This window comes from Schistocerca gregaria, chromosome 2 (assembly GCF_023897955.1).
Source record: "Schistocerca gregaria isolate iqSchGreg1 chromosome 2, iqSchGreg1.2, whole genome shotgun sequence".
Classification (NCBI taxonomy): domain Eukaryota; kingdom Metazoa; phylum Arthropoda; class Insecta; order Orthoptera; family Acrididae; genus Schistocerca; species Schistocerca gregaria.
In genome coordinates this window covers 311687516-311714784 of record NC_064921.1, presented here as the reverse complement: position 1 = coordinate 311714784, position 27269 = coordinate 311687516, and the positions used below count along the sequence as shown (strand labels likewise).

Sequence of the window (27269 nt, the reverse complement as noted above, 5' to 3'; positions counted from 1 at the left end):
GGGGGGGAGGGTGCCACATGCATCAGTGTTGGGGCCACTCCTGTTTCTTATTTCTATAAATGATGTACCTTCTAGTATCACAAGTAACTTTAAAATATTTACGTTTGCTATGACACTAGCTTGGTAGTTTAAGGATGTTGTGTGCAACTTTGGCTCTGTTTGAAATAGTGCAGTTTATGACGTAAGATCATGGCTTGTAGAAAATAAACTGATTCTAAATCTGAGTAAGATTCAGGCTTTACAGTTTCTAACACACAATTCAATAAAACCTGACGTTTTAATTTCACAGAATGGGCATATGTTTAGTGAAACTTAACAGTTCAGATTTCTAGGTGTTCAGATAAATTGTAAACTGTCGTGGAAAGCCCACGTTCAGGATCTTGTTCAAAGACTTAATGCTGCTGTTTTTACTATTCGATCGATATCTGAAGTGAGTGATCGTTAGACACGAAAATTAGTCTACTTTGTTTATTTTCATTCGCTTATGTCATGTGGTATTAGATTTTGGGGTAACTCTTCCTGATAATAAAGGATATTTCTGGCTCAGAATAGGGCGATTCGGGCAATAAGTGGTGTAAGTTCACGAACCTCTTGTCGACCTCTGATCACGAGTCATTTTTTGTTAACAATATTAACTTATTCCCAAGGATAAGCAGCTTTCACTCAGTTAATACTCGGCAGAAAAATAAATCTGCATTTGGATCGGACTTCCTTAACCTTACTGCATAAAGGTGTGCAGTATACTGCTGCATGCATTTTCAATAAGCTACCGCTAGAACTCAAATATCTTAGCAGTAATGTACGCGCTTTCAAATGGAAACTGAAGAGTTTCCTCATAGGTCACTCCTTCTATTCTGTAGAGGAATTTCTTGAAAATTAAGCTGATTCTTGTTGCATTGTTAATTGCGTTTACTTAAACGTATGGCTTGACATTTTTAGGGTTTATTAACATTTTATTTTTATCTGTTACTACATTGATGTTGCTGGCCGAAGTGCCCGTGCAGTTCTAGGCACTACAGTCTGGAACCGAGCGACCGCTACGGTCGCCAGTTCGAATCCTGCCTCGGGCATGGATGTGTGTGATGTCCTTATGTTAGTTAGGTTTAATTAGTTCTAAGTTCTAGGCGACTGATGACCTCAGAAGTTAAGTTCCATGCTGCTCAGAGCCGTTTGAACCATACTTTGATGTTGTAATTTCATTTACTGACATGTTCCATGTCCTTGGAGATTTGGTCCTCTATTTGGTCCAATGGAACTTGACGTGTAAATAAAAAATAAAATAAAAGTGAAGAATAAAAACCATTAACGAAGACGAATAGCAGCGGTTGAGAGAAGTACAAGTAACATTTTAAGAGAAGTAACACACAGTCCACATATCACTACGAGGTTGCGCAGCTGGAATCTGTCAAAGGAAGATTCTTTGGGTACTATCTTCCAATGCATCTGGAACTTCTCATTTCACTCCCTTAACAGCTACATGACAATGACTTTCTAGATCGGTTACAGTTGTCCGAATTACGTCAACAATAACTGAAAAGTTGTGGGACATTTCTATTCAAGGTTGTGTGTACAGATGATGAATCGCTTACAGATCACTGGCAAATCGGTTTATGCAGCATACATTGCTATTGAGTTCAACATTCGTACTAGCTAAGAGAGAGGGATAAACAATGACCTTAACTTTCCAGTTTCTGGTGCGCCTCTTCAAGAATTGTATTGCTGGCTGCATTGTGCTGCTGCGAATTTAAATTGGCATATAACGTATATCTGCCGTTCTTAGTGGATACGCTGCAGCTGTTATTAGAAGTCATTCCACTTTACAGAAGACAATTCTTGACTGACTTTCGTAACAGTAGATTTACTCATCTTACGATCGATCAGCCTCTAAGCTCACCACATTTAAATTAAAAGATTTACAAGAACGTAGCGATAGCTCACGAAGACATAGGATAAGGTGCAAAATAGTCTTGCACTGCGGTAAGTCCATATGCAATTAAACATGCAGTATTGTCTGCATGAAATCGAATTATAACATTTATCAGTGAGCATGGTCAATATTTTGAGCACATGAACATGCTAGTCATAATAAAAAAAACCGCGAACAATATCAGAGTTACTTGCTTGCTTACATTTCGTACAATAGGGTAAACGATTGAGGCGCCTCCTCTCTCTAATGCAAAGACTGTGGTCCACGACGCTGTTGTCCTGTTGCCATTGAATCAAGATCCATATACTTTTCTGAAGTCCTCTTCAAAGACTCTTTTCAGTGCTGGAGAGGAAACTATGTATTTCAGACAATCTTTATGTTTCCAAATTTCGTAAAGCTCACACTTGTTTGCAGAGTAAAAGACTCACGGTGGCTGTACTTGGCAGACTAAAAGAGGGGTCTACATCCAATCTCACTGCCTTTTCGAACAATAATTACATGGCACCTTGGGTCATCTCTCATATTTCATATACTTCAGTGACTCATTTAACTGGGGAAATAGCAACTATACAGGTTTACATGGGTAAAAGGGACTTGTGATTTAAAGATTTCGAAAATCAGCACATTATAACAACAATGCCACTCGCGTCGTGGTCGGAATGGAAGCTTTACATTACTATGCTACAAATACGCCCGCATCACCCTGCTTTGCAGAGCATAGTTATAGGACCGACCCCAGTAAGTTACAAAGACAGTGAAGTGTCACTAGTTTCCAAGGTACCAGAAAGCGTGGTGGCAATCGCAATGGAGGACGGACTGGAAAATATCGTGTAACGTCAGTACACTTTGATCAGAAAGTAACTTCTTGGTCTTAGCTATCCTTAGAAATTGCAGTACACTCAGAGTTCCACGAGAAATTATCTACGGAATTCTTAAATCTGTTCGTAAATGTGCTGGGTTTAGCAGTATGTTTTCCGTTCGAAGCAATACTTAAGTGGTAATAATTACAGCGGAAAGATGATCATTAATCGTGTACCACGAATAAACGGCTGATAACGATCTTCACAAATGAATTCTACTTCAGTCTCTCGTCGGTGGTTCATACTGAGGATGAGGTATAATTATGAGAAAGAAACGAACATCATGGAGAAAAATTAGATTGGAGGGGTGTTTGTGGTGAAGGGACGGAGTGGAGTGATGGAAAGACGTCTTGGTGTGAGGATTGACACGGAGGTGCACTGGGAAACGTTCGTGACTTATAAAAAGTTCAGCTGGGTATCTTCCTCTTTGTGAGCTGTGAAGCCCGTCCACATTGATCTGATTAGTTGGCTGAATTTCGCGCATCTGACCTAGTGCACTGATTGGGCAGCGTAGTTATTGGACATTATAGTTGGAGCCACGAAGGATGGTGCTCGAGTTTAGGTCTGTTCTACGCACATACGTGACGCATTCCGCAACAGCCAATGAGCACACAGCAATGTTACAAGCACTCTGCTGTGAATGTCGTAGCCAGTGCGAATGTTAAACGTGATAGTAGATAGTTATGTAACGAATTTTTATTCTATTTGTTACGAATGGTTATCGATTATGGTGATGGTAAGCGATAAATTCTACGAGGATTTGAACTTTAATAGTGGCAACTATTTATTTACTGCTCGAACAAGATAGATACATGTTTCAAAGTTTTACTGAACTTCAGAGTGGTCACCAGCATTGTGAGCCATATGTTTGTGACTATTACAGCGCCATTTATCACAAAGCGGAGAAGTGATCCAACTAAAACCTTCATATTTCTTTACGTACTACACGAATATGTAATAAAAATGGGGTTTCCTATTTAAAAACTGCAGTTGATATCCGTTTGACCTATGGCAGCGCCATCTAGCTGGACAACCATAGCGCCATTTGATTTCCCCCATTCGAAATACACAAGTTTCGTTCTTTGTAGTATTTTCGTTTGACGCTTATTTGGTGAGATATTTGGCCCGGTCACGATAAATGGACCACCCTGTATAAGCAAGCGAGAGACGTGATACACATGATACATGCTTTCCTCAAGCTCGAAGTGCGAGTATGGGTGTACCGCTTGGAACTGCCAACAATGCAATCCCTGCCTGTGCCTCGGCCCACGCGAACTGCCATCTATCGTGACTCCCAGCATAGCGTTCCTTGGTTCTGTGCATGCGCAGCAACCAAATGAGGTCGGCAGTTTCTCACTGACTGTTGACGAAGGTGTATCTGGCCTGGAAGCCGACGCCGCCGGAGCCCCTGGCGCGCAGCTCGAGGGTGAGGCGCGGCCCGCTGGACATGAGGGGCTGCTGCAGCTGCAGCTGCAGGCCGGCGCCGCACGCGCTCCACACCTGCTCCTGGCGGCCCTCCGACCACGCCAGCACCGACACCGCGTCCACCGCGTCGCACCTGCGCACCGCAACACCGCGCGACTGCTTAACAGGCCGCAGCTGCTGGCCGCCCACAACTTCACTACCTTGTACTGTGGTACCATGTGTCAATCTAAATGTCTGGACAGCTCGTATTCCGCAAGTTCATAGACTTAGTACTTTGCAGACTGCTAGCGTAACAGGGAGAGGTGAGGCGTTTTCAACTTAATCGTTGTGACTGGAGAACTCAACTGAGGGCAAGTTCAACGATGAGCCAAACGCTGAAAATAGTTTCCCGGGTTCATGGTACAAGTTTATCACTAGGAGGGAAAATGAGTCACATGTTTAAAAATAGTGCTGTTTTTATTAATTTATTGAACTTGATTGATTAGAGACTCAATGTCCTCACCTTAGGTCGGACCGCCGCTTTATACATACAGTGAATTTAACATAACAATTACTTAAAATAAAATTACAAGGAAGGTCAGCATTGGCCGTAATTTTGATGATTTATTAACAGCAAAATCGATTTTCGATCACCTAATGATCATCTTCAGTGCTTCAGCGTGCAAATTAAAGCTCGTAGGCACTAGTGTAAAGCTATTAGCAGAAACAGAAGCTATGAAAGGATCACAATAATTATACGAGCTTCAATTTGTACACTAAAACACCGAAGATTATCATTATGCGATCGAAATTCGATTTTGCTGTTAATAAATCATCAAAATTACGGCCAGTTCTGACCTTCCTTCTAATTTTACTTATCATATGGTCGTTGCGAACACAGCATTCTATGGAATCGCCAATCAATACTTAAAATCATCATTATTATTATCATTCGCTTCCAATTATTAACAGTCTTTCCAGTGTATGCCATCTATCCATCCCTAACGAAGTCTACCTGATTCCCTCTTTGCAGTCGGCCGATAACTCATTTTTTGCCATCATTCTATCATCATGTTCCTCCCATTCTTTCTATTTTATTCTATGTTGCATTACCTGAAAAGATTTTTAAACCTGATATTATTGTTACATTACTTCCTGCATCAATTTTACTACTGTCCCTTACATATCCTGTTGTGTTAAATGATGCGGTACCATAAACACGAACAGATGCAGCCATAACTTTATAAGCAGGGAAATGTTCCTATCGGAGCACAAAAAAAGCGAATATGTTCCTCTTCATTTGATACAGTCTGACTGAAAAGTGAGTACCAGCTGCCTCATTTTATCTTCTTCAGCACCTTTAAAAGATTTCCTAAAAATTTTGCTTGCGAACCTATCCGAGCTTTTTCTAAAATTCAAGTCACCTCGAACTCCCAAAAGCTCCCCTAAACGGAGCTACATTATACCGTGGTACCATGCATGAATCTAAATGTCTGTACAACTCATATTCCGTTAGTTCATAGACTCACCCCCAAAAATCTATCACTGTAAGTCGCTCTTACCCATCCACTCCCAGTTGCCGTTTCTCAGTACGTATTCCGCCCAGCTCGTCGCCTTTATCTGTTCGTGTCTGTCTGCCACTGCCCACTGCATCACAGCCACAGAACTTTCCTTCTGTCCTACTACTACAGTCTACTCTCACTGTTAATGTCTTCCTCTTGCTCCCTCTTACATAATTCCTTCTTTCCTACTGCTGCTATCTTTTCTCACTGTCGTTATTTCTGTCTACCTAGTTGTTACTGTCGCAGATTCTGTCTCCCATTATCACTGGCCCTCACCCATTTCCACTTTCTTCGTCTCTTTATTTTTCTCCCACTGGTATTGTTTATTTTATTTTTGTCTGGTACTGTTCTGTCCCTGTCAGCTATGTCCCACTGCCACTTTGTGCTCCGATAGAAACATTTCCCCTCTGGTTCTCTTCTTTTCCCTGTCACAGCTTGTTTTTCCTCCCAAAGTGCTTCCAATGTTTCCGCATGTACGTTGATATTTATTAACCTTCTCCTCAGTGTCTTCGTTACAGTTGAAACTAATATCACATATTAGACAAATGAAGAGGTATACTTGTTCTAAAATGTTCTTTCTTATTAGTATTATTTTCGATATGAGTAGAGTCTTAAAAGCCATTTCTGTCTTATTTGCGGATCTAGTTAAATTGTGTGTTGGATTTGGGCTTAATCTATGTACTGCTCTTTATAAATTGACTTGAAAATTTATTTATCTTAAAAATAAAATTGTCTTAAAAATGACAATAATTTAAATATGACGAATATTATTAAAACCTACATCTTAATCTATATCCATCCTACAAAAGCCACCTTATGATGAATGACGGAGGTTCCTTTGTGTACCGCTGCTATACACATAAGGAGATCCGACACGACATTAGGAGGTATCCCATGGCTTTTTTCATCTCAGTGTAACTTGTCCTGGTCGATACTGTACCTCCTGTTTAGTTCTGTTCGATTAGGCATCCGTCATAAGCACTGTTCCTTGTAAATTTCAGCTTAGCGGAATTACGGTGTAACGAGGTTTTCTGGGACATGCTGTTGGTAGTTTATTATTCAAGAGTTCGTAGGTACAGACCTTAAATACAAGTACTATTGTTTTCACTTATTTTTATTTGAGAGGTTTAAATTATTAACTAGCATTGTGAAAAGTTATTTTAATCATATATCTGGATGCGGGAAATGTACTGTGTGACCCTGTGAAACTTTGGAGTGTCGCCCACTTATATGGGTTGGTTATCGTTTGTTTGCTAAATGTGTTATATTCACAAGTATTAGAAGTATTCGTGTTTGCAGTATCTGAGCAGCCTCCTGTAGATTAGCGCGTCCACTTCTACCGTCCACAATTGGTTGGTTGTAAAAGGAAGCTAATTGGACACTAGCTGGAATTTATAAATTAACTGTATTGTAAACTTTCAGGCAACAATCTCTATCTTGTGATGTTTAAAGCTTTCCTGGCGTACTGATTGTTCCATAGAAACACTGTAGTACTACTACAGTGGCACTCAGCTGAAGATGGCCAGAAGACTCTGCGCCAAAATATCGTGGCAGGACTTTACTGATATCCGGCACTTCTCCCGTGTTTTTATGGAACAATCAGTACGCCGGGAAAGCTGTGCCACTGTAGTGGTACTACTACAGACTCTGCGCCGAAATATCGTGGCAGGACGTTACTGATATGCGGCAGTTCTCCCGTGTTTGTATGGAACAATCTCTCTCTTGTTACTTAATTAGGGCCATAGTGTTGTATTTTAATAAAACTTGTATTGTTCGAATGATGTTTATTTGATGGCCTAGCTCCATCACTCCTCATGCACCTATCTCACTGGCAATTCCACTCATATTCCCAGATCTTTAATGGCTGTGACTACTTGCAACGATAGTTCTGCAATCGAACAACCATAAAGAAATGATAACAAAAACGTTAAAAATTATAACTATAGTTAGTAATGATTAATAAGTATCAAAAAATGGCCCTGAGCACTATGAGACTTAAGATCTGAAGTCATCAGTCCCCTAGAACTTAGAACTACTTAAACCTAACTAACCTAAGGACATCACACACATCCAAGCCCGAGGCAGGATTGGAAGCTGCGACCGTAGCGGTCGCGCGGTTCCAGACTGAAGCGCCTATAACCGCTCGGCCACGGCGGCTGGCGATTAGTATGTATCAAATGTCAGCACTGACCAAGAAGAAATAGCGATAACTACGGCACTGCTGTTAGTACGAGAATCATCATCATCATCATTTAAGACTGATTATGACTCTCAGCGTTCAGTCTGGAGCATAGTCCCCCTTATAAAATTCCGACATGATCCCCTATTCCGTGCTAACATTCGTGCCTCTTCTGAGAATAACGGAAAACAATCGCGGCAACAAGATGGAGTTGTGCGACATGAACGAGAGTTGATCGGCAACTGAAAGCTGAAGCCTATGCAAATTTCTTGACAGTCAAATAAGAGTGGCGGTAGTAGCGCTATTTTGAGGATGCAAATCAGATTAGCTTTAAATACACGCTATAACGGTCGTGAGTGTTCGTTATCTTTGAGATCTACATCTACATGGTTACTGTGCAATTCACACGCAAGTGCCTGGCAAACGTACTGAGTTGAAGTTGGTCAAGAATGGCGTTAAGGCGACAAAGACGCCGTTATTGAGTTTGAATCAGTTCGTGTAATAGGGCTACGAAAGCTGGGTGATTCTTCTGCGATACTGCAAAAAGATTTGGCAGAAATGTAGGCACTGTGCATGACTGGTGGCTGCGGTGATCACGAGAATGTACGATCACAACAAGACAGGGATCAGGAGTGCCACGTGGCGCTACCGGGGGGAAAGCCCTGGTGTTCGGCGCTTTGCTATGGAACAGTGTACTGCATCTGCAGTAGGAATCTGAGCAGCACGTGGCACCACAGTGACAACAGCAAAGTTTTACAAATCGCTTGCTTCAAGGATAGCTCCGAGCCAGTCCCCTGTACAGCGTGCATTCTACTTACCCCAAACCACCGCCATTTGTAACTTCAGTGATATCAAGCGAGAGCTCATTGGAGGGCAGCGTGAAGGCCTGTTGAGTTTTCTGATGAAAGCTGGTTCTGTGGTTACCCTGCGCACCCCGACTGTAGATTTGTGCGCCAGTCTGGTGATTTGGCGTGTTCTGAGCCGTTAATGAGTAGAATTCCAGATGGTGCTTTCCAGCAGGATAAAGCTCGTTCACATACTGCTGTTGTAACCCAACATTATCTACAGCGTGTTGACATGTTGTCTTGGCCTGCTACATCACCAGATCAGTCTCGAATCAAGCCCGTATGTGACATCAACGAGCTACAACTTCTGCGTCTTCCACAAACAGCTTTATCCGTCAGTGTACTGATCGATAATATGCCAGAGGTGTGGAACTCCATGCCACTAACTGATATTCAGCGCTTGTACAACACAACCCACGCACGTTGCTTGCATTCAACATTCTGGCCACCTACACCGATCATTAATGTACCCACGTATCATATTTTCAGTGGCTCATCGAACACTTACATTAACCTCTAATATTGCAATGTTAACCACTTAAAAATGTTGCCTAGAGAAATTCCATTATTCTACAGTAACTATTTCTTGGTGTCACTATTTTTTTGCTCCCTTAGTGTGCTACAACTACTACAATTACTACTACTCTGCAGCTGCTGTTGCTAATAAAAATAATAACAGTCGTGATAGTGACTGATACAGAATGCATTTATGAGTGTATAAAAGTGATGTGTTCTGAAGGGAAAAAAAGACTTGATTTTCCGGCATTATCACTCACAATTTAAATTATAAATTACAGGTTTTGGGCCGCTAAAGATCCGTGTAGCGTTATAAATAGATAATTTATCTGTGATGTTCAGGTGTCTTTCGTTACAAGTATCGTGTATGGTTTTTAATTCCCACTCTCAGTAACAATACTAAGTTTCTTTTTATTAAGTTGAAGCCCCAGTACTGATTTATTGTTCTTGTACGTATTTTCCTTGATATCAACGTGAAAGGCCTACCAGTTTTCGCTAGGCACTGTTTCATACTGAAAGAGAAGAATTGAAAAATCAATGTATACAAGAGAGGAAATACCATGGCCGGTGTATGCCAGGCCTTACTTCATTTGGAAGACTGGCTCTGTTTCAGCTGCTAAACGTGAACCACCGTGGCACGGTGGATAAGCGGTTCGCGTCAGATCATCGAAGTTACACAGCGTCCGGCGACGCCAGAACCTCCATGGGTGAGTGCTCTGGTACGCAGCACGTTTTTGACTATTTTCTGTTTCTTTTTATGCAGAGGGGACGGGAGGGGTGGTGGCGTAAATCCCCTGATCACCAGTGTATGCGCCAGTGTCCTGGAATTAATTCGAACCCTTTCATTAGATACACTTACACTGCATTCATACGCGAAGAAAAGGTGCGTGCGAAGACCAGGAGAAACGTTTCCAATTAGGCGGCTGAACCTGTCCTGCGAGGGATTCTAGCCATTCATGCCTTCTCAATTAGCACCAGCCAGTTTCGTGTTATGGCACGTAGAACGTCCGTTAATAAATCATAAGGTTTCTAATTTATCTCGTTTGTGCAGTGATAGGATGGGCAAGTTATTTCTGTGGTATCAGAACAACTTTTCAGTCTTTTGGATAAAAATAACTTATATACAAAAAGAACTACAATAGTTCCTTTAGGTCTTTCTTTTTTGTTTTCAGAATAAATGTGAAATTTGCCTCTTACAACATATCCTGTGTAATATTGCTTAAAAACTTATAAAAGTCTTAAAATTCTAACTTAAAATCAAGTACAAAATTTTTAAATTACGGTAAGGGGTTCATCACATCGGAATAGGTACCGGTATTACGTTAAAAGTACATGCAATTTTTTTTACTTTGCAGCATGTAGTACATAACGTCAACTAACTAACTTCCTAGGTATTACAGAGACTGAAGGTTGTTTAAGTACGTTTTCCATTTTGGCACAAAAGACACGTGGTCTGCTGTGGCTCTTTAGAGAGTAACTGTTTTCCTAGCTTATTCACTGAAGTATCTGACTACAGAATAACAGTAGACAGTATGCACTGTACGTCTTCTTTGGGAAGAAAAGTGTCCCATCCTCTCACATTAGTTGCTCTTAACAACAGTAATGCTCAGTATATTGTAAGTCCTGAAGGTTGCATGCAGTAAGCTTGGTCCTATCGCAGGTTTGTTTATTTCTGGTAGTTTTAGTTGTACGTTGATAGTAATACACAGCAGTTTGGATACGTTTAGCACAAAGGATAATTTTGGTTTCTACTTCAGTCGTGTCACTAATAACAGATTCGAAATGAAGCAGTGAGGTGTCATATGAATTTTTAGTTTTTGGTTAAATCGTAATTTTGTCCTGTGCTCTTCCATCTGTATGACATTTTATTTCTGCAGTGAGGGTCATAAGGGAAAGAATTTACAATCACGTCACGAGGTGTATTCCAAAGCATCTGGGATGGGCTGACGGACACCGTATGTGACCTCTTTTTTCAGGACAAAACCTTCTATGTTCATATTAGTTAACCCAGAATATGATGCGATATGAGTGAGAATAGCCACAGTAAGCACCTACTGTTGGTTCTTTTAGATAATGGAATACTGTAATCAGTTCCTGGAAACCGTAAGAGTCCTTTCCAGTCCCTTAAGGGAAAGTTTACTATCTTCTGGTTCAAAAAATCCATTTTTTTAAAATGCATTTCTGTATCCATAAAAGTGTTTAGAATACACCCCTGAAACGGTTTTTCCAAATACGAAACGGAAATGTTTGTTATTCGCAGTTGAACAAAAACATGCACCTCCCTGAAATCGGCCTTTACATGGACAAGTTTTTTCTTTCGGAGGACTAGTTATTGTACCGGTGCTTGGGAGGAACCACAAAATTCAAATGAAAGTTTGAGCGCGTGTGTTTGGAAGTTAACCCCTATGCATTTGCATTCTGGTGCAAAAACTGTGGACATTGCGACTTTCCTGGCAGTGAGCAGCTTCAACGAACGGTAGTCAGCAATTCTGAGTACCATGACAACCCTAGACGTCACCCCGGGACTCTATTCGACGAAGTTCACCAAGCATTCGGACGGCCACCAGATTCGAGCGGCCGAAAACCGTTTGTCACCAGCTGTACGAGCGGCTCTGGAGCAGCACAGTATGGCCCAGACCGAGCAGAACGCCCTCTGTCAGGGAGAGGAAGGACTAGTTTATGGACCCGCAATAGTAGATTGAACGTACGTTGCATAATATTGCATTCATATGTAGTCAAAACTTCAAGCGCGTTTTTCTCGAAATGACGTTTTTTTATCGCGCGGTATGGTAACTTCAAATATACTGAACCCATTGGCATGATTCTTAGTTTCCGACGAAGCTAACTAAATTGTCTAGGACTTATACCAATTTTACTCCGATCCATCAACTATAAATAATTTTACTTGGCCGGCGAAGTCGAAAAATCCATGGAAAAACCCTATTTTCTTCAAATAGCCGTCATTTTGCTTCCTACGGTCCAAATAACCTAAGTGAGGAACAACTCCTAAAAAATCTTATATTCTTCGCTAACGTCAACTCAAGTTTGATTTCAGACGAGCCGGCTGACCTGTGTCATACAGCGCGTGGAGGTCTACATCGAAATTTTGTTTCGTTCCGATGGCACTTCCGCCTTCGCTCTTCGACATTTCCGGTCGAAAAAATTCCAGTTTGTGGAGGAAATGCCAATAAACATTTTGAGAAAATTTGACATTGATATCTATAACACATCACGAGAAAGCAATTCTCAAAGTAGATGCTTTTTTCGGCCCAAAGATAGTAAACCTCCCCTTAATAAAATAGCGCCGATTACGTCACCACAACACGCCACACGATCTGTATTTGTGCGAGCATTTGTTTGACATGAAGGGGTTCCCTGCATAGGAAGTCATTACGAATGTGATCGCTGCCAGATGACGACTGTTGGTGCCAGTTTTCATGAGCTCATCTCCATGACCTGAATTTGCTAATGGATCTGCAAATGCAGTAGGATATGAATAATCTTCCCTATATTTCACCGCATATGCATCTCGTTATGCAGAATGGATTTATTAATAGGATCTGCATATATTGTTCTTTTGCAGCGTGATAATACAAGCAGATGGATCACACACTGCAGTTCTCAGCATTACAATAAATTAGAGGTTTCTAAACCATACTTCAAGCTAAATATGATAACAGTATTTTGATACGTTATTGCTCTTCGTACCAGCAACCTGAGACTAGGCTTTAGAAAAGAATGAATCCCCAATTACATGTCAACGAAAACGTAACTGCAACGAAGAACGGGAAACAATACCAACAACGAAAAATTGTTGTGGTGGAATACGATTAGTGTGGCGTAACGGGCACAAATGGGAAGAGTTCATCATGAAATCTCTTCAGGTAAGAATCTGAATGGTTCTGGTGCTTAAACGGCCATTAAGAATGAAACAACAGTACGACATCCGCAGAAACAAATTTTATTGAAAGCAGCATGGAATACACATTAATTGTGAGGTAAATATATTCAGAAGCAACATTCTACCAAGAATTTTTTTTTTTTTTAAATTGACGTTACTATACGAACAACACACAGATCAGAAGCGAATTTTCACTCTACAGCGAAGGGTACGCTGATACGAAACTACCTTGCAGATTAGAACCGCTGAGACTGGAAATACTGAAACTCGAAATCGGCACCAACGTTTTCCGTGGGCGAATGTTCTAGCGGCTGATCTACCTAGGACGACACAAGACCTCTTCTCACAGCTCTGATTCCGCCAATATCTCGTCTCATATCTGTCAAACTTCACAGAAGTTCCTCTGCGATACTTGCAGGATTAACACTCCTGGAAGAAAGGACATTGCGGAGACATGGCTTAGCTACAGCCTGGGGGATGTTTGCAGAATGACTTTTTCACTCGGCTGTGGAATTTGTGCTGATATGAAAGTAAAGATCTTGAGTTCGAGTCATGGTCTGGCACACAGTTTTAAACTGGCCGTTTCAATACTCAGATCAGTTCGTAGAGGTAATTTGTGGTTAATTGTCTGTTTGTGATTGAAATTATATTGTCATTCATAGTACTTCGAAAATATACCTATTGAAAACAGTCTTGCGATAAATATTAGCACACATACTACAAGCAAACCTTGGCCAGAACTAGTTTTTGTGGGAAGAGTTGACGTTCCCACTAGTTTCTTGCTGTGAAAATAAGTTCGATGCTCAGCCTAAGAACAGATCTACTAAAGGGAGAACCTATTTTCAATTACATGGGCAGCCTTTCCATTATAACGTTTACAAAAAAAGTTAGTTTGATGAAGGGAATGTGAAATAGAACTTTGTACGCATGAGGTACAGCTTCATACTCAATCTCTGTAGACAACATAGTTCCACATTAACCATTTCACAATGGAACCACAATTTGTCCACCTATCCATCTTGTTCAATAAATTGGAATAATGTGATTTAGTCAGTTGCTCCCGATATGAGAAATAAATTATTTGGAAAAACGTAGCAGCCTCCGACAACATTGATCAATCATGCATTTAAGAAAAGCAATTCATGACCAGAAGCGTCCCACATCCAACTTGCGACAGAAACTAATTCTTGGTGAACATCTCACTCACCAGGAGAACGATGAAATGGTAAATCGATAATCTCTGCACCAGCCCGGAGAGCCGAGCGTGTTAAAGAGCCGCTTCGGGGATTAGGTCACGTTTCCCACGTCTGACTAGGCGAATACTGAACTGTTTTCCAAGTCCCGACTCAGTTGCACGATTCAAAAACATTCAGAGAACGTTAGCACACAGGTGGGTACATATATTGCGTGTAGGTGCGTAACAGGGTGATGACAGGAAGAGCATCAAAACACCCCTTAAATTACCCATGCCAATTACAATGAAAACAATATCGATCTCGTGTGGATGAGAGAGTAAAGAAAAAAAAAAGGATTTTAAAAAGAATTTGACAGAAAAGTGAATGATTTAAGCCAAAATAAGGAACCTGAGTTGACGACGACCCTTTATACACTCTAAGATAAAAAAGCATTAATTAAAAAACACACCACGAAGAAATTATCCGAATTGGACGAAAATCGGTAGATGTATATGTACAGACAAACAAATGATTATATTTTTCAGATTAACTGGATGCCTTTTTCAAGAGAAATAGCTTCATAAATAGAGAAATTCAACAATGCTTTGGTTCACCTCTGGCCCTTGTGCAAACAGTTATTCCGCTTGGAATTGATTGATAGAGTTGTTGGATGCCCTTCTGAGGAATGTCGTACGTACTGTAAAGGAACTGAAAATATTGTGATTTAATCGCAGAGGTGCTGAAAAATTGTTCCAGTGACACACCAGAGAAATATCTGGTAAACCTTTTATCTTTGAGAGACATAGCAACAATTTCGCCCTTCGTTTTTTATTTCTTATATGAACGACTACTTTTTGTTCTGATGGGCTGGTGGGATGTCGTGCTGTCTAATTACTAGTGTGTGTGTGTGTGGTAAATGAATGAGTTAAAAGACGCAAGATGTGTTTTATATTATTTTCATCGCACAACAAGCCTTATTCCCATGCCTATGGAGTATTTATGTTAAGCAGAGAAGGCGAGTTTTAGATGGAACCGAAGATCTTCAAAACGGCGCTGCTCAACAATAGAGGTACGTGATTGTGCTCTCTACTTTCGTGGCCGCTAAAATTACTTCCGATTCGTTTTGCCGAGACATTCAGAACCTGCAATCTTCTTTTTCTTATAAAAATACTAGTCCGATGCAAAAGAAATACTCTTAGATTTAAATAATTGCCATTCTTTTACCCAGGCCACGGGGAATGATAGAACGTACGTGCCTCTACTCTGAATGTACGTTCGCAATCTCCGAGTGTGTTACGACGAAATTATTTCACAATGAAAATTTCTCATCAGACCGCAACCACTCGCACGCGAATGTACGTACCCTCTGAATGTATCTAGTCAGTCACGCGCGTTGTTCAAAAGCTTTACTTTTAATATTCAGTGGATTACATTTCCGAAATTAATTTTTGTTTATGCTGCAAATCGTACTTCACGCGAAGTATTTATTACGTAAGTTTCAGGCTCAATTTAATAAAAAAAAAGGATTCCGAATAATAGAAATGAAGAATAACAATCAAACAAATCAAACCTAAATAAACAGAAAGAGGGAGCGTTACAGTACTTCTATCTATATAGTGTGTTAGATATTAAAAATCACGAGCTGGGTGGAGAGCACTGCCCACAATGCTCTAAATATTCTCTACTGGGGAGAGATCCGTCGATCTTGCCGCTCAAGGTAGGGTTTGGCAAGCACCAAGACAAGCAATAGAATTTCTCGCCGTTTGCGGGCGGGAATTATCTCGCTGAAATGTAAGCCTAAGCCCAGGGTGGCTTGCCACGAAGGGCAACAAAAAGGTGCTCGGAATGTCGTCAGGCTGCCGCTGCTGTGTAAGGGTGCCACGGATGACAAAAAAAGGCAGCCTACTACGAAACTGATTGATTTCCTAGTGCAGGGGTTTGTCTTTGGGCTTGGGCCGGCTCGAGATGTAAGGGAGTGCCGACCGCGAGCAGAGAGGAGAGGACACAACGCTGTGAGAACGAAACAAGGTGCGCGAGTCGGCGATTGGCGGGCAGACAGAAGCGAAGACGGCGTGCCTGAGGCCGGGCGTCGGGTGTCACGTGGTTGTGCTGGAGTCGGCGGGAGTTGGCCGGCGCTGTGCATTCTCCGGCAACCTCGTGAGCTGTGGACGTGCCCCCTTCCTTGGAGAGACACGCTGTTATGGTCTTGCGAAGTGATGGTCTGGCATCTTCGCAAAACCGCGCCAGCATCAAGACACCCAGTTAAGTACGCTAATTACTAAGAGCGCTTAGTTTACTGTCATTGTGATCGCCCTTGGTACAGTAAAATGTTACACGACGTGTGATGTTACGCTTGTTCCATTTCATTTGAGGCCTCTCACTAAGCGTGTGCTCTGCTTCCACATAATATTGATGTATTTGCAGATCTAAGTTCTAGTGAGTGCCGGTTCTCGAGAGCCAGTTCATTTCCCGCTCTTCGAGTATGTTTATCAAGTATTGTTTCAGTTAAAGGAAGCACTTCCTAGTCAAATTAGTTGTTGTTTAGTTCATTTGCTGGTCAGTCTTAAATGTTAAGGTTAAGGAAGTTTTTACTGCCTTTTTTTGTCGGGTGTGGTCTGTGTTTCAGTGAGCTGAGGCCGCGGGCACAGAAGCGCAGGGCCTCTTTTTAGATTACAAGTTTGGCTTAGGAGTGGTGCACTTCGCCTGAGCTCGTGTGTTCCTCTTCGGTAGCGTCTGCTTCGTTCACATTTTGGTGGCCTACTCGACGTATGGTTGCAAACGGAGCCACGCCTTGGTTCGAAGTTAAGTACTACTTCCCTCAGTCGGTTAAATCGTTCGTGGCTAAACTTCGGCCATACAAACATTGACCTTGCTTTATCACTGTACAAAGTTGTAACTTTCTATGCCCTAAAAGTCCACCTTACAAATCAATAGGCATTTGAGTAATTTCGGAGTCGCTCTGTAAGATTGACCAAGTTATAAATATGTTTTAGGTGTTCGCGTTGAAGTTGAGGCTGAGTGTCAAATGTTATTTTACATGTAATGTGAGGTTGTAATTGAAATGGTGTTAAATAATGTGTCTTAACTAGAATTGTTTGCGTAAGTTATGGTTAAATTCAGCCTCAGTTGCTTCTGTCAATTTCAGTGGAAAATCGTGGGCTACATGTAATGTTAATTGGAAAGGTCTTTTATAATGTGTCTTAACTAGAGTTGTCCGTTAAAGTTTTTTATTAACTTCCTCACGATTTATGTAAGGAACGTCTCTTAAATAATATTGCCCGAGTGGCGCTTGTCAAATTTTAAGGGAGATAGTTTTGGTTAAATAATAAATCCATAGGAATTGACATGCTCTCCTTATTGGATCAGCCCTTCCACCCCCTTTAGATTTAAAGGTTAAACAAAGTAGCTGCTAGGTATTCCGCTCCAGGGCCTTATGGAGGGGACATTCGGGCTCGTATTCCACCACTGTATGGGGCTCTCCAGAAACGCTTCGCTTCAGTTCGGGGCTCAGTTCGAAGCGGGGCTCACCACTGAAGACATTTCTACTCCAGTCAACGAGATTCTAGGCCGAATGTGCCCGACATAACTGGAAATGGGCGTGTCGGAGTACAGAGGTCAATTTTAGTCGCCGAAACAGATGCCCTGAGTTCAGACGCCTCTCCGTAAGCCAACTATTAATGTTCTTGAAGCACTAGTTGTGTGTCGGCTCGATGATGATGATGGATTCAGGGCTTTGAGTGCCTCTCTGACGAATGCTCGTTCTTCTCGTACTGTCATCTGTCTTGGTCGATCGTTTCCTTCTTGACTCTGTGTTCGGACACGGTGTACCCATTCCTGTCAGCATTTTCGAATAGTGGCATCGCTCCTAGTCAAACGCCGAGTGATTCGGCGATTACTCCAACCTGTCTCTTCGAGCCCCACTGCGTGTCCCCTCTCAAATGCTGAAATCTACGTACACTGTTCATACGCCAACGTGCGGGGCATAGTTACTGTCCAACTGAGTATGTGGAATGCAATTCTCAAAGATTTTATGTCTTTCTATCGATAAGTTCCATGTTTACTACAACATTTATCCATAGCATGTTAACCAGCAAACGTATGATAGCATCACTTCCCGAAGTGAAGAAAGCACTTGGTTCAGCATACAGAAAAATAATCACCGTGCCTTACAAAAAACTTTAGACTCTGAAATTTCCAGCTAACCAGGTGAATAATGTTAGTAAAATCTTATAACCCAATATTTCTGGAGAAAGAAATCATCAAAAATAACGATTACAGGAGATAAAGAACTAGAAAGAACTAATATAAAAACGCGAAATTAAAGAAAGCAATTTCGTAAGTAGAAAGTACTAAATTAGGAGACGTTTAAAAGGCAGAACAAATAATAAATCAGGAACAAGTAAAGACAAGGTTGAGAGAAGTGGAACGACCTCTGCAAAAATATGGAACAAAAAAGAGGAGGAAGTTGTTACTTGATCCCAGATAGTTAATAGTTCATACCTTATTTCACCACCTTAGTGGATGAATTTCCAAATACAGTGAATCAAGTATTATTTTATTTTAGACTTAGAAGTCAAATACCAATATTCTCACATGTAGATTTAAAAATTCTTTAGTAGTTTTTCACTAATGATCTATTTAAAAAAAATACCCACTACTTCACCCCACACGGTTTAAATTTACAAAAATTTTCGAACACGTATTTCTTATTCCGGTCGAGATCCCAAATTATCTATTTTTGTAGGTCTAGTTTCAAAATTGCCTTAATAGCGGCTTTTTTCGCAAAACGTTTCATCCGCTTGTTCACCACCTAAGGAGAGTAATTTCGAACTATCCCATCTTGTACGATGCCTACAATATATAAGAGCCACACCCCTTCGAAATTTAAAATTGCTGCCCGTAGCGCTTTGGGCTGGGCGATGATGAGCCAGTGAGTGAGTCAGTCAATCAGAACATTGCCTTTTATACAAGTTCATCGTTAATAAAACCGACAAACTGCAGGGATCGTTTCAAGACTGGAAGTGGAGGAAAAGAGGACCAATGAACATGTGTCCATAAATGCATCGTCATGACGGTAGATGGCATTGACGAATGACAGTTTCTCGGAACATCAGCAATATCTGTAGCTGACAGATAAAAATTGTTGAGGTTAATGATATCAATTCTCGTAATGGTTGCTTCGTAGGTAAAGTGGTCTGATGACAGAAGTCTCATGATTGTGATGGTATGGTACAAAAACTGTCCAGAAAATCCTTCACGTAGTGGAAAATCAACCGTTGACAATCCTTGTACTCGTTGCAGGTAAGCCGGTCGGGGTGGCCTAGCGGTTCTAGGCGCTACAATGTGGAACCGCGTGACCGCTATGGTCTCAGGTTCGAATCCTGCCTCGGAAATGGATGTGTATTATGTCCTTAGGTTAGTCAGGTTTAAGTAGTTCTAAGTTCTGGGGGCTGATGACCTTATAATTTAAGTCCCATAGTGCTCAGAGCCATTTGAACCACTTTTTCGTTGCAGGGTATAGGGATAGTAGTGGTTGTCATGCAGGATACACATACTCATGCTTACGCTTACAACATGTTGGCGGGCCACTTGCCTCGAGCTTGCGCTAGGTTCGTCATAGTATCCTGTAGAGCCCAGTCCACCAAATCTCGTGTACGGACGTTCCGCCGACCCTCAGCACGTTCGTCTGAATCAGATTCATGATCACACAAACGACCAAAAAGGGCTTGAAATGTTTTGTGATGCGGTTGGTGTCTGTGAGGGTAATTGTTTTGGTACAGCCGTGCTGTCTCTCGACCGTTTTCATCGGCTTGGCCGGACACAAACAACGTCTCGGATCGTTCCCAACATGGCTACCGGAAAATTCTGATGCTTACAGTATGCTGCGTCAATCACACGGCCGGCAACGCACAAGGAACACACGGCATGCGATCAGAGGAACCTTAATTCGTCAGCATCACCTACCACGGCGACGATGCACTTCCGGACACAAGTTCATAGGACCTTTTCTCCCCCATTTCCAGTCAGGAATTCGTCCCTGCAGTTTGTCGGTTTCATTAATGTTCACCTTGTATGTAGGTGTGGAGACGTTGTTACCTAAGGCAACGGTCCAGGGATGCACCTACGTCAGCAGCTCATGCAATGGGCAGGAATGCGCAATGCTCTATAAGTAAATAACCATAATTTTTTTAAAAAAGTTACCTGTTTGTGAATGCACCTGTATGGTTTTTTTCTACTGCAATGAAATATTGAGGTACCAGTAGTAATGCCAGACTTGGTTTCACACCTTTAAATCTTACACCTGGGGAATACTTAGTCTTTCAAAAATGGAAACGGTCCCCAGTTTCTGCCACAGTGCTTAATGCCGTAAGGCGGGTTGCCTGCACTATCCTGAAGCCTTCTGTAAGCAATCCCTGCTCTGCGCATTAGGCACAAACTGGCTCGCAGTTTCATTCCTTTATTGTCTACGTGTTTCGGAAAGTATGAGATATAGAAAAGTGAAAACAGTCTGTGCTATACAGGGTGTGACCGATATAAGGCACCAACACTATACAGATGGTACAACCCAGTGTGCTTGACAAAATAGTCTAATGACATTTTCTCGTATCATGTACTTTATTTTTGTATTATTAAAACCTAATGTTCGTAGGATACACGGTATACGCATTTCTGTTTACTTAGTCAATCGACAGTACACGGCATACCGAGCTTATTGCCTACAATGACGGGGCGGCCAGAGAAAGGGAACGAGCCGACCAGAGGATTGAAATCATTAGACGTGTACAACGACGTGGTGTGATAATCAGGTGGTACCGAAAAAAAGAATGTAAACGGTTTTCGGGTTGTCAAGAATGTGTAATTCGCTTTACGTGAATTGAATACAACCAGTCTGTTTCTCAACAAGTCGATAACAAAGGTCGTAGTAGTAATGACAAGCTAATATCAAACACAATGTATTTCCAGTAGTACAAATTCGATCAGTCACCAAGTAGATAGTTGTGCTTTAATTACAATCACCTGTTTCACCTTTTTACTGCAATGCCATAACGAGTGCTGAATTCACATTATTTTTCTTCTGTACAAACTACATCGTAGCGAAAAGAAAACCCATTACTTCGTTTCCTCTTACGCCAGTACTACAATAAATGTTCGAAATGACCACCATTCACTTCTACACATGCTTCATTACAGCGAACCCAGTTTCGTCGCACTCGTTCACACACATGCACATTGGCCTTTATGGTACTGGCAGCATATAAAATCTTCTGCGTCAATTCGTCCACATTATTTACTGGCTCAGCATAAACAGGTCCCTTCACATGGCCCCAAAAGTAAAAATCCAGTGCATTTAAATCACGGCTCGGAGCTGGCTCGGAGCTGGCCGGACCCGAACGCCAGGTCCATCGTCCTGGAAATCGACTATACAAGAATCTTCATACTCTGTGACCAATGTGGTGTGGAGCGCCATCGTGGAGGAACCACATGTTATGACGCATGCCTAACGGAATTTCTTCTAACAACGTTGGTAACAATGTTTCCTCCAGAAACGTTCGGTAATAGTTACCAGTCAAACGTGCAGGTAAAACATAGGGCCCAATAATGTAATTATCGAGCATACCCGCCGACACATTTACGGAAAATCGTCGCTGAAAATGTGTTGCCACTACGTGGCGATGATTGTGTACACTGCATGTGTGCATGTTATGGAAATTAATTATTCCGTCGCGAGGGAAACACGCTTCATCTGTGATGAGTATTTTGTTGACAAAATCATGCTGCGCTGTGTGTAACAAAAACCACTCCGAGAATTCACGTCGTGGAGGGAAATCTTGTTCTTCCAATGCCTGGTAAGGCCGCAGACGCTCTTCTTGCAAAGTGCGATGAGCGACAGTGTGCGATATACCCACGTGGCGGGCGATGCTTCTAGTACTCTGAGAAGGATCTTCCTGGATGCGGTCCAGAATTCTTTCCTCAGCTTCCAATGTACGATCGGCGCGTTGTGGGCCTCTGCCTTCTGCGCGGGGCAGTAAACAGCCAGTATGTCTCAATGAAATGAGATTAAATACGTTCTCGTCAGTTGTATTCTGTCATGATGTAACAAAAATGGAGAGCATATCAGAACAGAAGATACGTTTCGCATACGGACGAAAATTTACAAAAGTGCAGATTGCTATTGTACTTTATTAAGATGTAAATGCATAGTAATCACATACAAGTAGAAAATTACAATGACACAAACATCAGCGAATGTCTTTCGTGCAAGAAGTTGTCGTTGTGGGAAGCGTTCTCGATAAATTCGTACAGCTGCCCTCGCAACCTTTTGCCTCACCATAAATTAAACGCATATCGCATAGTTCAGCTATAGTAAATCTCCTTTCCATCCTAACAGTTTACAGAGTTGAAATAACATCTGCACAGGTTACTCGCCTACTGTCGTCGCTCGGTGTATTACAATGACGCAGACACTCGAGCCGCAGTTGCCTATGTGTTTACGATTTACGCTCGCGATGTCAATACGCGCAGCGGGCAATAACAGGAACCGATTCCTTACGTACAGGCTCGGCCAAGAATCTACTTTGCCAAAACCATTATCCTGAGAAGAAATGTTTTTTTGTTTTTGTTTTTTTTCTGGGACAACCGTAGGAAATACGCAAACATGTTACTAGACTTTTTGTGAAGCATTGCGAGATGTGCCATCTGTATAATTTTGGCGCCTTATACCGTTTACACCCTGTATAGCGTAGCACAGAACTGCAGAATTTCAGGTGAACTCCCTCCGGCGTGCTGCTGTGTGGTGAGGCGACTCACTCCGTGGCTGAGGCGTCGGGCGGGCCCAGGCGGAAGTCGGTGAAGAGCAGGCGCACGCGCTGGCGGCCGCGGCCCACGAACTCGTAGCGGCAGCGGCTGGCGGCGGGGTAGGCCGCCGGGAACCTCGGCGACTGCACCAGCCCGCTCTGCCGCCCGTCGCTGTCCACCGTCACGTCGCACGAGCGCGGGTCCGCCGAGCCTGCAACGCAACGAGCGTCTCGCTCAGTAGCAGTGGCCCGCACCTCTACTCTAGGAGCAGCCGCCTGTTGCCTTTTCTTTGACATTCCTAGAAGGGAAAATCTAAGGGGAGCTAATCGACTGGCTCACATAGATTTTCTTCATTCTCATACGATTTAGAAGTCAGAAACGTAAGGAAAAAAAAGCAAAAAGCCTCGACAAAAGCACTTTGACGATTAGAAAGATTTCCGCGTGCTTTTAAGTACGCTACTGCCCATTAAAATTGCTACACTAAGAAGAAATGCAGATGCTAAACGGATATTCATTGGAGTTAAAAATTGCTACACCAAGAAGAAATTCACATGATAAACGGTTATTCATTGGACAAACATAATATACTAGAACTGACATGTGTTTACATTTTCACGCAATTTCGGTGTATAGATCCTAAAAATCAGTTCCCAGAACAACCTCCTCTGGCCCTAGTAACGGCCTTGATACGCCTGGGCACTGAGTCAAACGGAGCTTGGATGGCGTGAACAGGTACAGCTGCCCATGCAGCTTCAACACGATACCACAATTCATCAAGAGCAGTGACTGGTGTATTGTGACGAGCCAGTTGCTCGGCCAGCATTGACCAGACGTTTTCAATTGGTGAGAGATTCGGAGAATGTGCTTGCCGGGGCACCAGTCGAACATTTTATGTATCCAGAAAGGCCAGTACAGGACCTGCAACATGCGGTCGTGCATTATCCTGCTACACAGTAGGGTGTGGCAGGGATCGAATGAAGGGTAGAGCCAAGGGTCATAACACATCTGAAATGTAACGTCCACTGTTCAAAGTGCCGTCAATGCGAACGAGAGGTGACCGAGACGTGTAACCATTGGCACCCCATACCATCACACCTGGTGATACGCCTGTATGACGATGACGTATACACGCTTCCAATGTGCGTTCACCGCGATGTCGCCAAACACGGATGCGACCAGCATTATGCTGTGAACATAACCTGGATTAATCCGACAAAATGACATCTTTGCCATTCGTGCACCCAGGTTCGTCGTTGAGTACACCATCGCAGGTGCTCCTGTCTGTGATGTAGCGTCAAGGGAAACCGCAGCCATGGTCTCCGAGCTGTCAGTCCATGCTGCTGCAAACGTCGTCGAACTCTTCGTGCACATGGGTGTTGTCTTGCAAACGTCCCCGTTGACTCATGGACCGAGACGTGGCTGCACGATCCGTTAGAGCCACGCGGATAACGTGCCTGTCATCTCGACTGCTAGTGAATCGAGGTCGTTGGGATCCATCACGGCGTTCCGTATTACCCTCCTGAACCGTCCGATTCCATATTCTGCTAACAGTCATTGGATCTCGACGAATGCGAGCAGCAATGTCGCGATACGATAAACCGCAATCGCGATAGGCTACAGTCTGACCTTTATCAAAGACAGAAATGTGATGGTACGCATTTCTCCTCCTTACACGAGGCGTCAGAGCAACGTTTCATCAGGCAACGCCGGTCAACTGCTGTTTGTGTATGAGAAATCGGTTGGAAACTTTCCTCATGTCAGCACGTTGTAGGTGTCGCCACCGGCGCCAGCCACGTGTGAATGCTCTGAAAAGTTAATCAAATTAGCATATCACAGCATCTTCTTCCTGTCGGTTAAATGTCGCGTCTGTTGCACGTCATTTCGTGGTGTACCCATTTTAAATGCAAGTAGTGTACAAAACATTTCCAGCACCTTAATACAATGACGCTAAAGAAGAAAACAACGTAACAGCTATAAATAATTACTGTAGAGCAATGAAACTTCTGGAAAGCATTTGTCTAGGTAACATATTAAAGTGATTAATACTGCAAGTACACAGGTTAATGAAAGCTCAAGATAAGCCATAGAAAATCTAAAATGCTGGTACATTAATAGCCACCAGTATCTTGAACGCAAGCATGCAAATGTGCTGGCATTGTGTTGTACAGGTGCCAGATGTCAGTCAGCGGGATAGAGTTCAACGCCTGTGGCACTTGGTTGTTCAGTTCAGGGACGGTTAGTGCTGTTTATCGATGATGGTGTTGTCAGTCAATGATGTCTCATATGTCCTCGACTGGAGACAGATCTGGTGATTGAGCAAGCCAAGGAAACACATCGACACTCTGTAGAACATGTGTTACGACGGCGGTACATGGGAGAGCATTATTCTGTTGGAAAACACCCCCTGTAGCACTGTTGATGAATGGAAGAACACCAGGTCAAGTCATCATACTGATGTACAAATTTGCAGTGAGGTTGCGTGGGATAACCATAGAGAGTGCTCCTGCTGCCATACGAAATCGTATCGTAGATCCAGTGTGACTAGCATGCAGACATGTTGGTTGCCAGCCCTCAACTGGCCTCCTAATCAACACAAGGCCATCACTGACACCTAAGCACATTTAAACTCGAGGCGGGCGTAGGGGTTGATAATGGCATCTTCGTCGCCTTGATGGCATTCTATACTAACGTCAAGTCCCCACGTCCAATCTCAAACGTAACTAACGTTCATGACCGTTTCTGCTTTTATTTACAGCAAGCGTGATTTGTATCGTCGTAGTGACGTTACTAGCACCACTCTTGTGCGACTGGCAAGACACCATCTTTATGATGTAGAAACACGCAAGTCAACTTTCATTTATGACGTATGAGTCCTTCTAGCTGCCGCGGTTTTTTTCCGTTAGTCTATACTCGATATAGACTAGTCGTAAAGTAATTCTAAGCCTCCTAGTTCGATTCTCACAAACATTTTTTTACTTTTATTTTAATTCCATATTTATAAACAGATGGAAATGTTAATTAAAGAACACTCACTAATTCTGAAATGAAAGTAATATTTTTATCTTTTGGTTGTACGAAACTCAAAGTTTGGGAGGACACATGTCACAGTTCTAAACATGGCTGACAGCATCAACCGTAAATAAACGTGTAATAAATGACGTATAAAGCAAAGTAAGTAACTAATATGATTTCCCTCCTTCTGTTGAAGATACCTCTTGTAGTACTAAACCTGATGAAGACTTATTACAATAAATTTGCCTGTTTTCGTCATATATTCAAACAAAAAATTGTGTTGTTTTATTTGTGATGTTGCGCATTTTCCAGTCAAATATTAATTAACTGTGAATTTTCGGATTACCATGCAAACAGTAATTATAATTGAAAGTTAATTTTTTAAATAAATTCTGATTCATTATTTCGTAAATATATTGGTTAGTAGATGAGGAATTTAAATAAAAGTAAAGTAAAGTTGCTACTAGCGGCATTTGAACTAGCGATTTTACGAATACTGTTCTTTTTTCCTGCGAACTACGTTATACCTGAAAGTGTTCGGAAACACTACTACAAATTGATTTTTTATTTTTTTTTCCTTTTTCTTTTACTGTGGCATCTCCTTAAGGTATGATATTTTTGTCCGGCCACTAACCTTAAAACTTCGTTAAGTATGAATCACATCGAAGGAGATCAGTTCGTAAGGTATCATTGTAGTGCGAGATTTTGTCTATTTGCGACTTTTTATTTGTTAATAATCTGAAACTAGTGATTCAAGTGGGAATTCTTATCCTTTTTAGTTTTACGTAGCACCGAGAAATGACGCCGCCGTTGCTTCCAAGAGATAACGGAAGACCAAATGAGTGTAACAGCACATCTGTCATCTTCCCTAAGATACCTGCATTTTGCTGTAATGCAGTGTGCTGATCTTTTATTTCATTGTTCTATGCAGACATGTGTGCTTCGTTAAACAGATTTCCCAGGTTTCAGTTCATCAGAGAATGGGAGGGACAAAGAGAATGGGAAGCAAAACAAACATTAACAAGCGTGCTCAGGTCGAATTCTATTACTGATTCTGAACACATTTGATTTAAAAATTCGTATTTCTAGATC

At 42.1% G+C, this 27269-nt stretch overlaps 1 protein-coding gene across 2 annotated transcripts in view; it reads right to left on the bottom strand.

The window, feature by feature from the left end:
* The window catches only part of LOC126336137 (suppressor of lurcher protein 1-like), a 659041-nt gene that overhangs the window by 38919 nt on the left and 592853 nt on the right, over nt 1-27269 (bottom strand). For both annotated transcript variants that reach the window (XM_049999628.1, XM_049999627.1), the window contains exons 9-10: nt 23178-23376; nt 4149-4345 (exon numbers count right to left, since the gene is read on the bottom strand). In XM_049999628.1, the coding sequence (XP_049855585.1) occupies nt 4149-4345; nt 23178-23376 (396 nt within the window). The remainder of the gene's footprint in view (nt 1-4148; nt 4346-23177; nt 23377-27269) is intronic.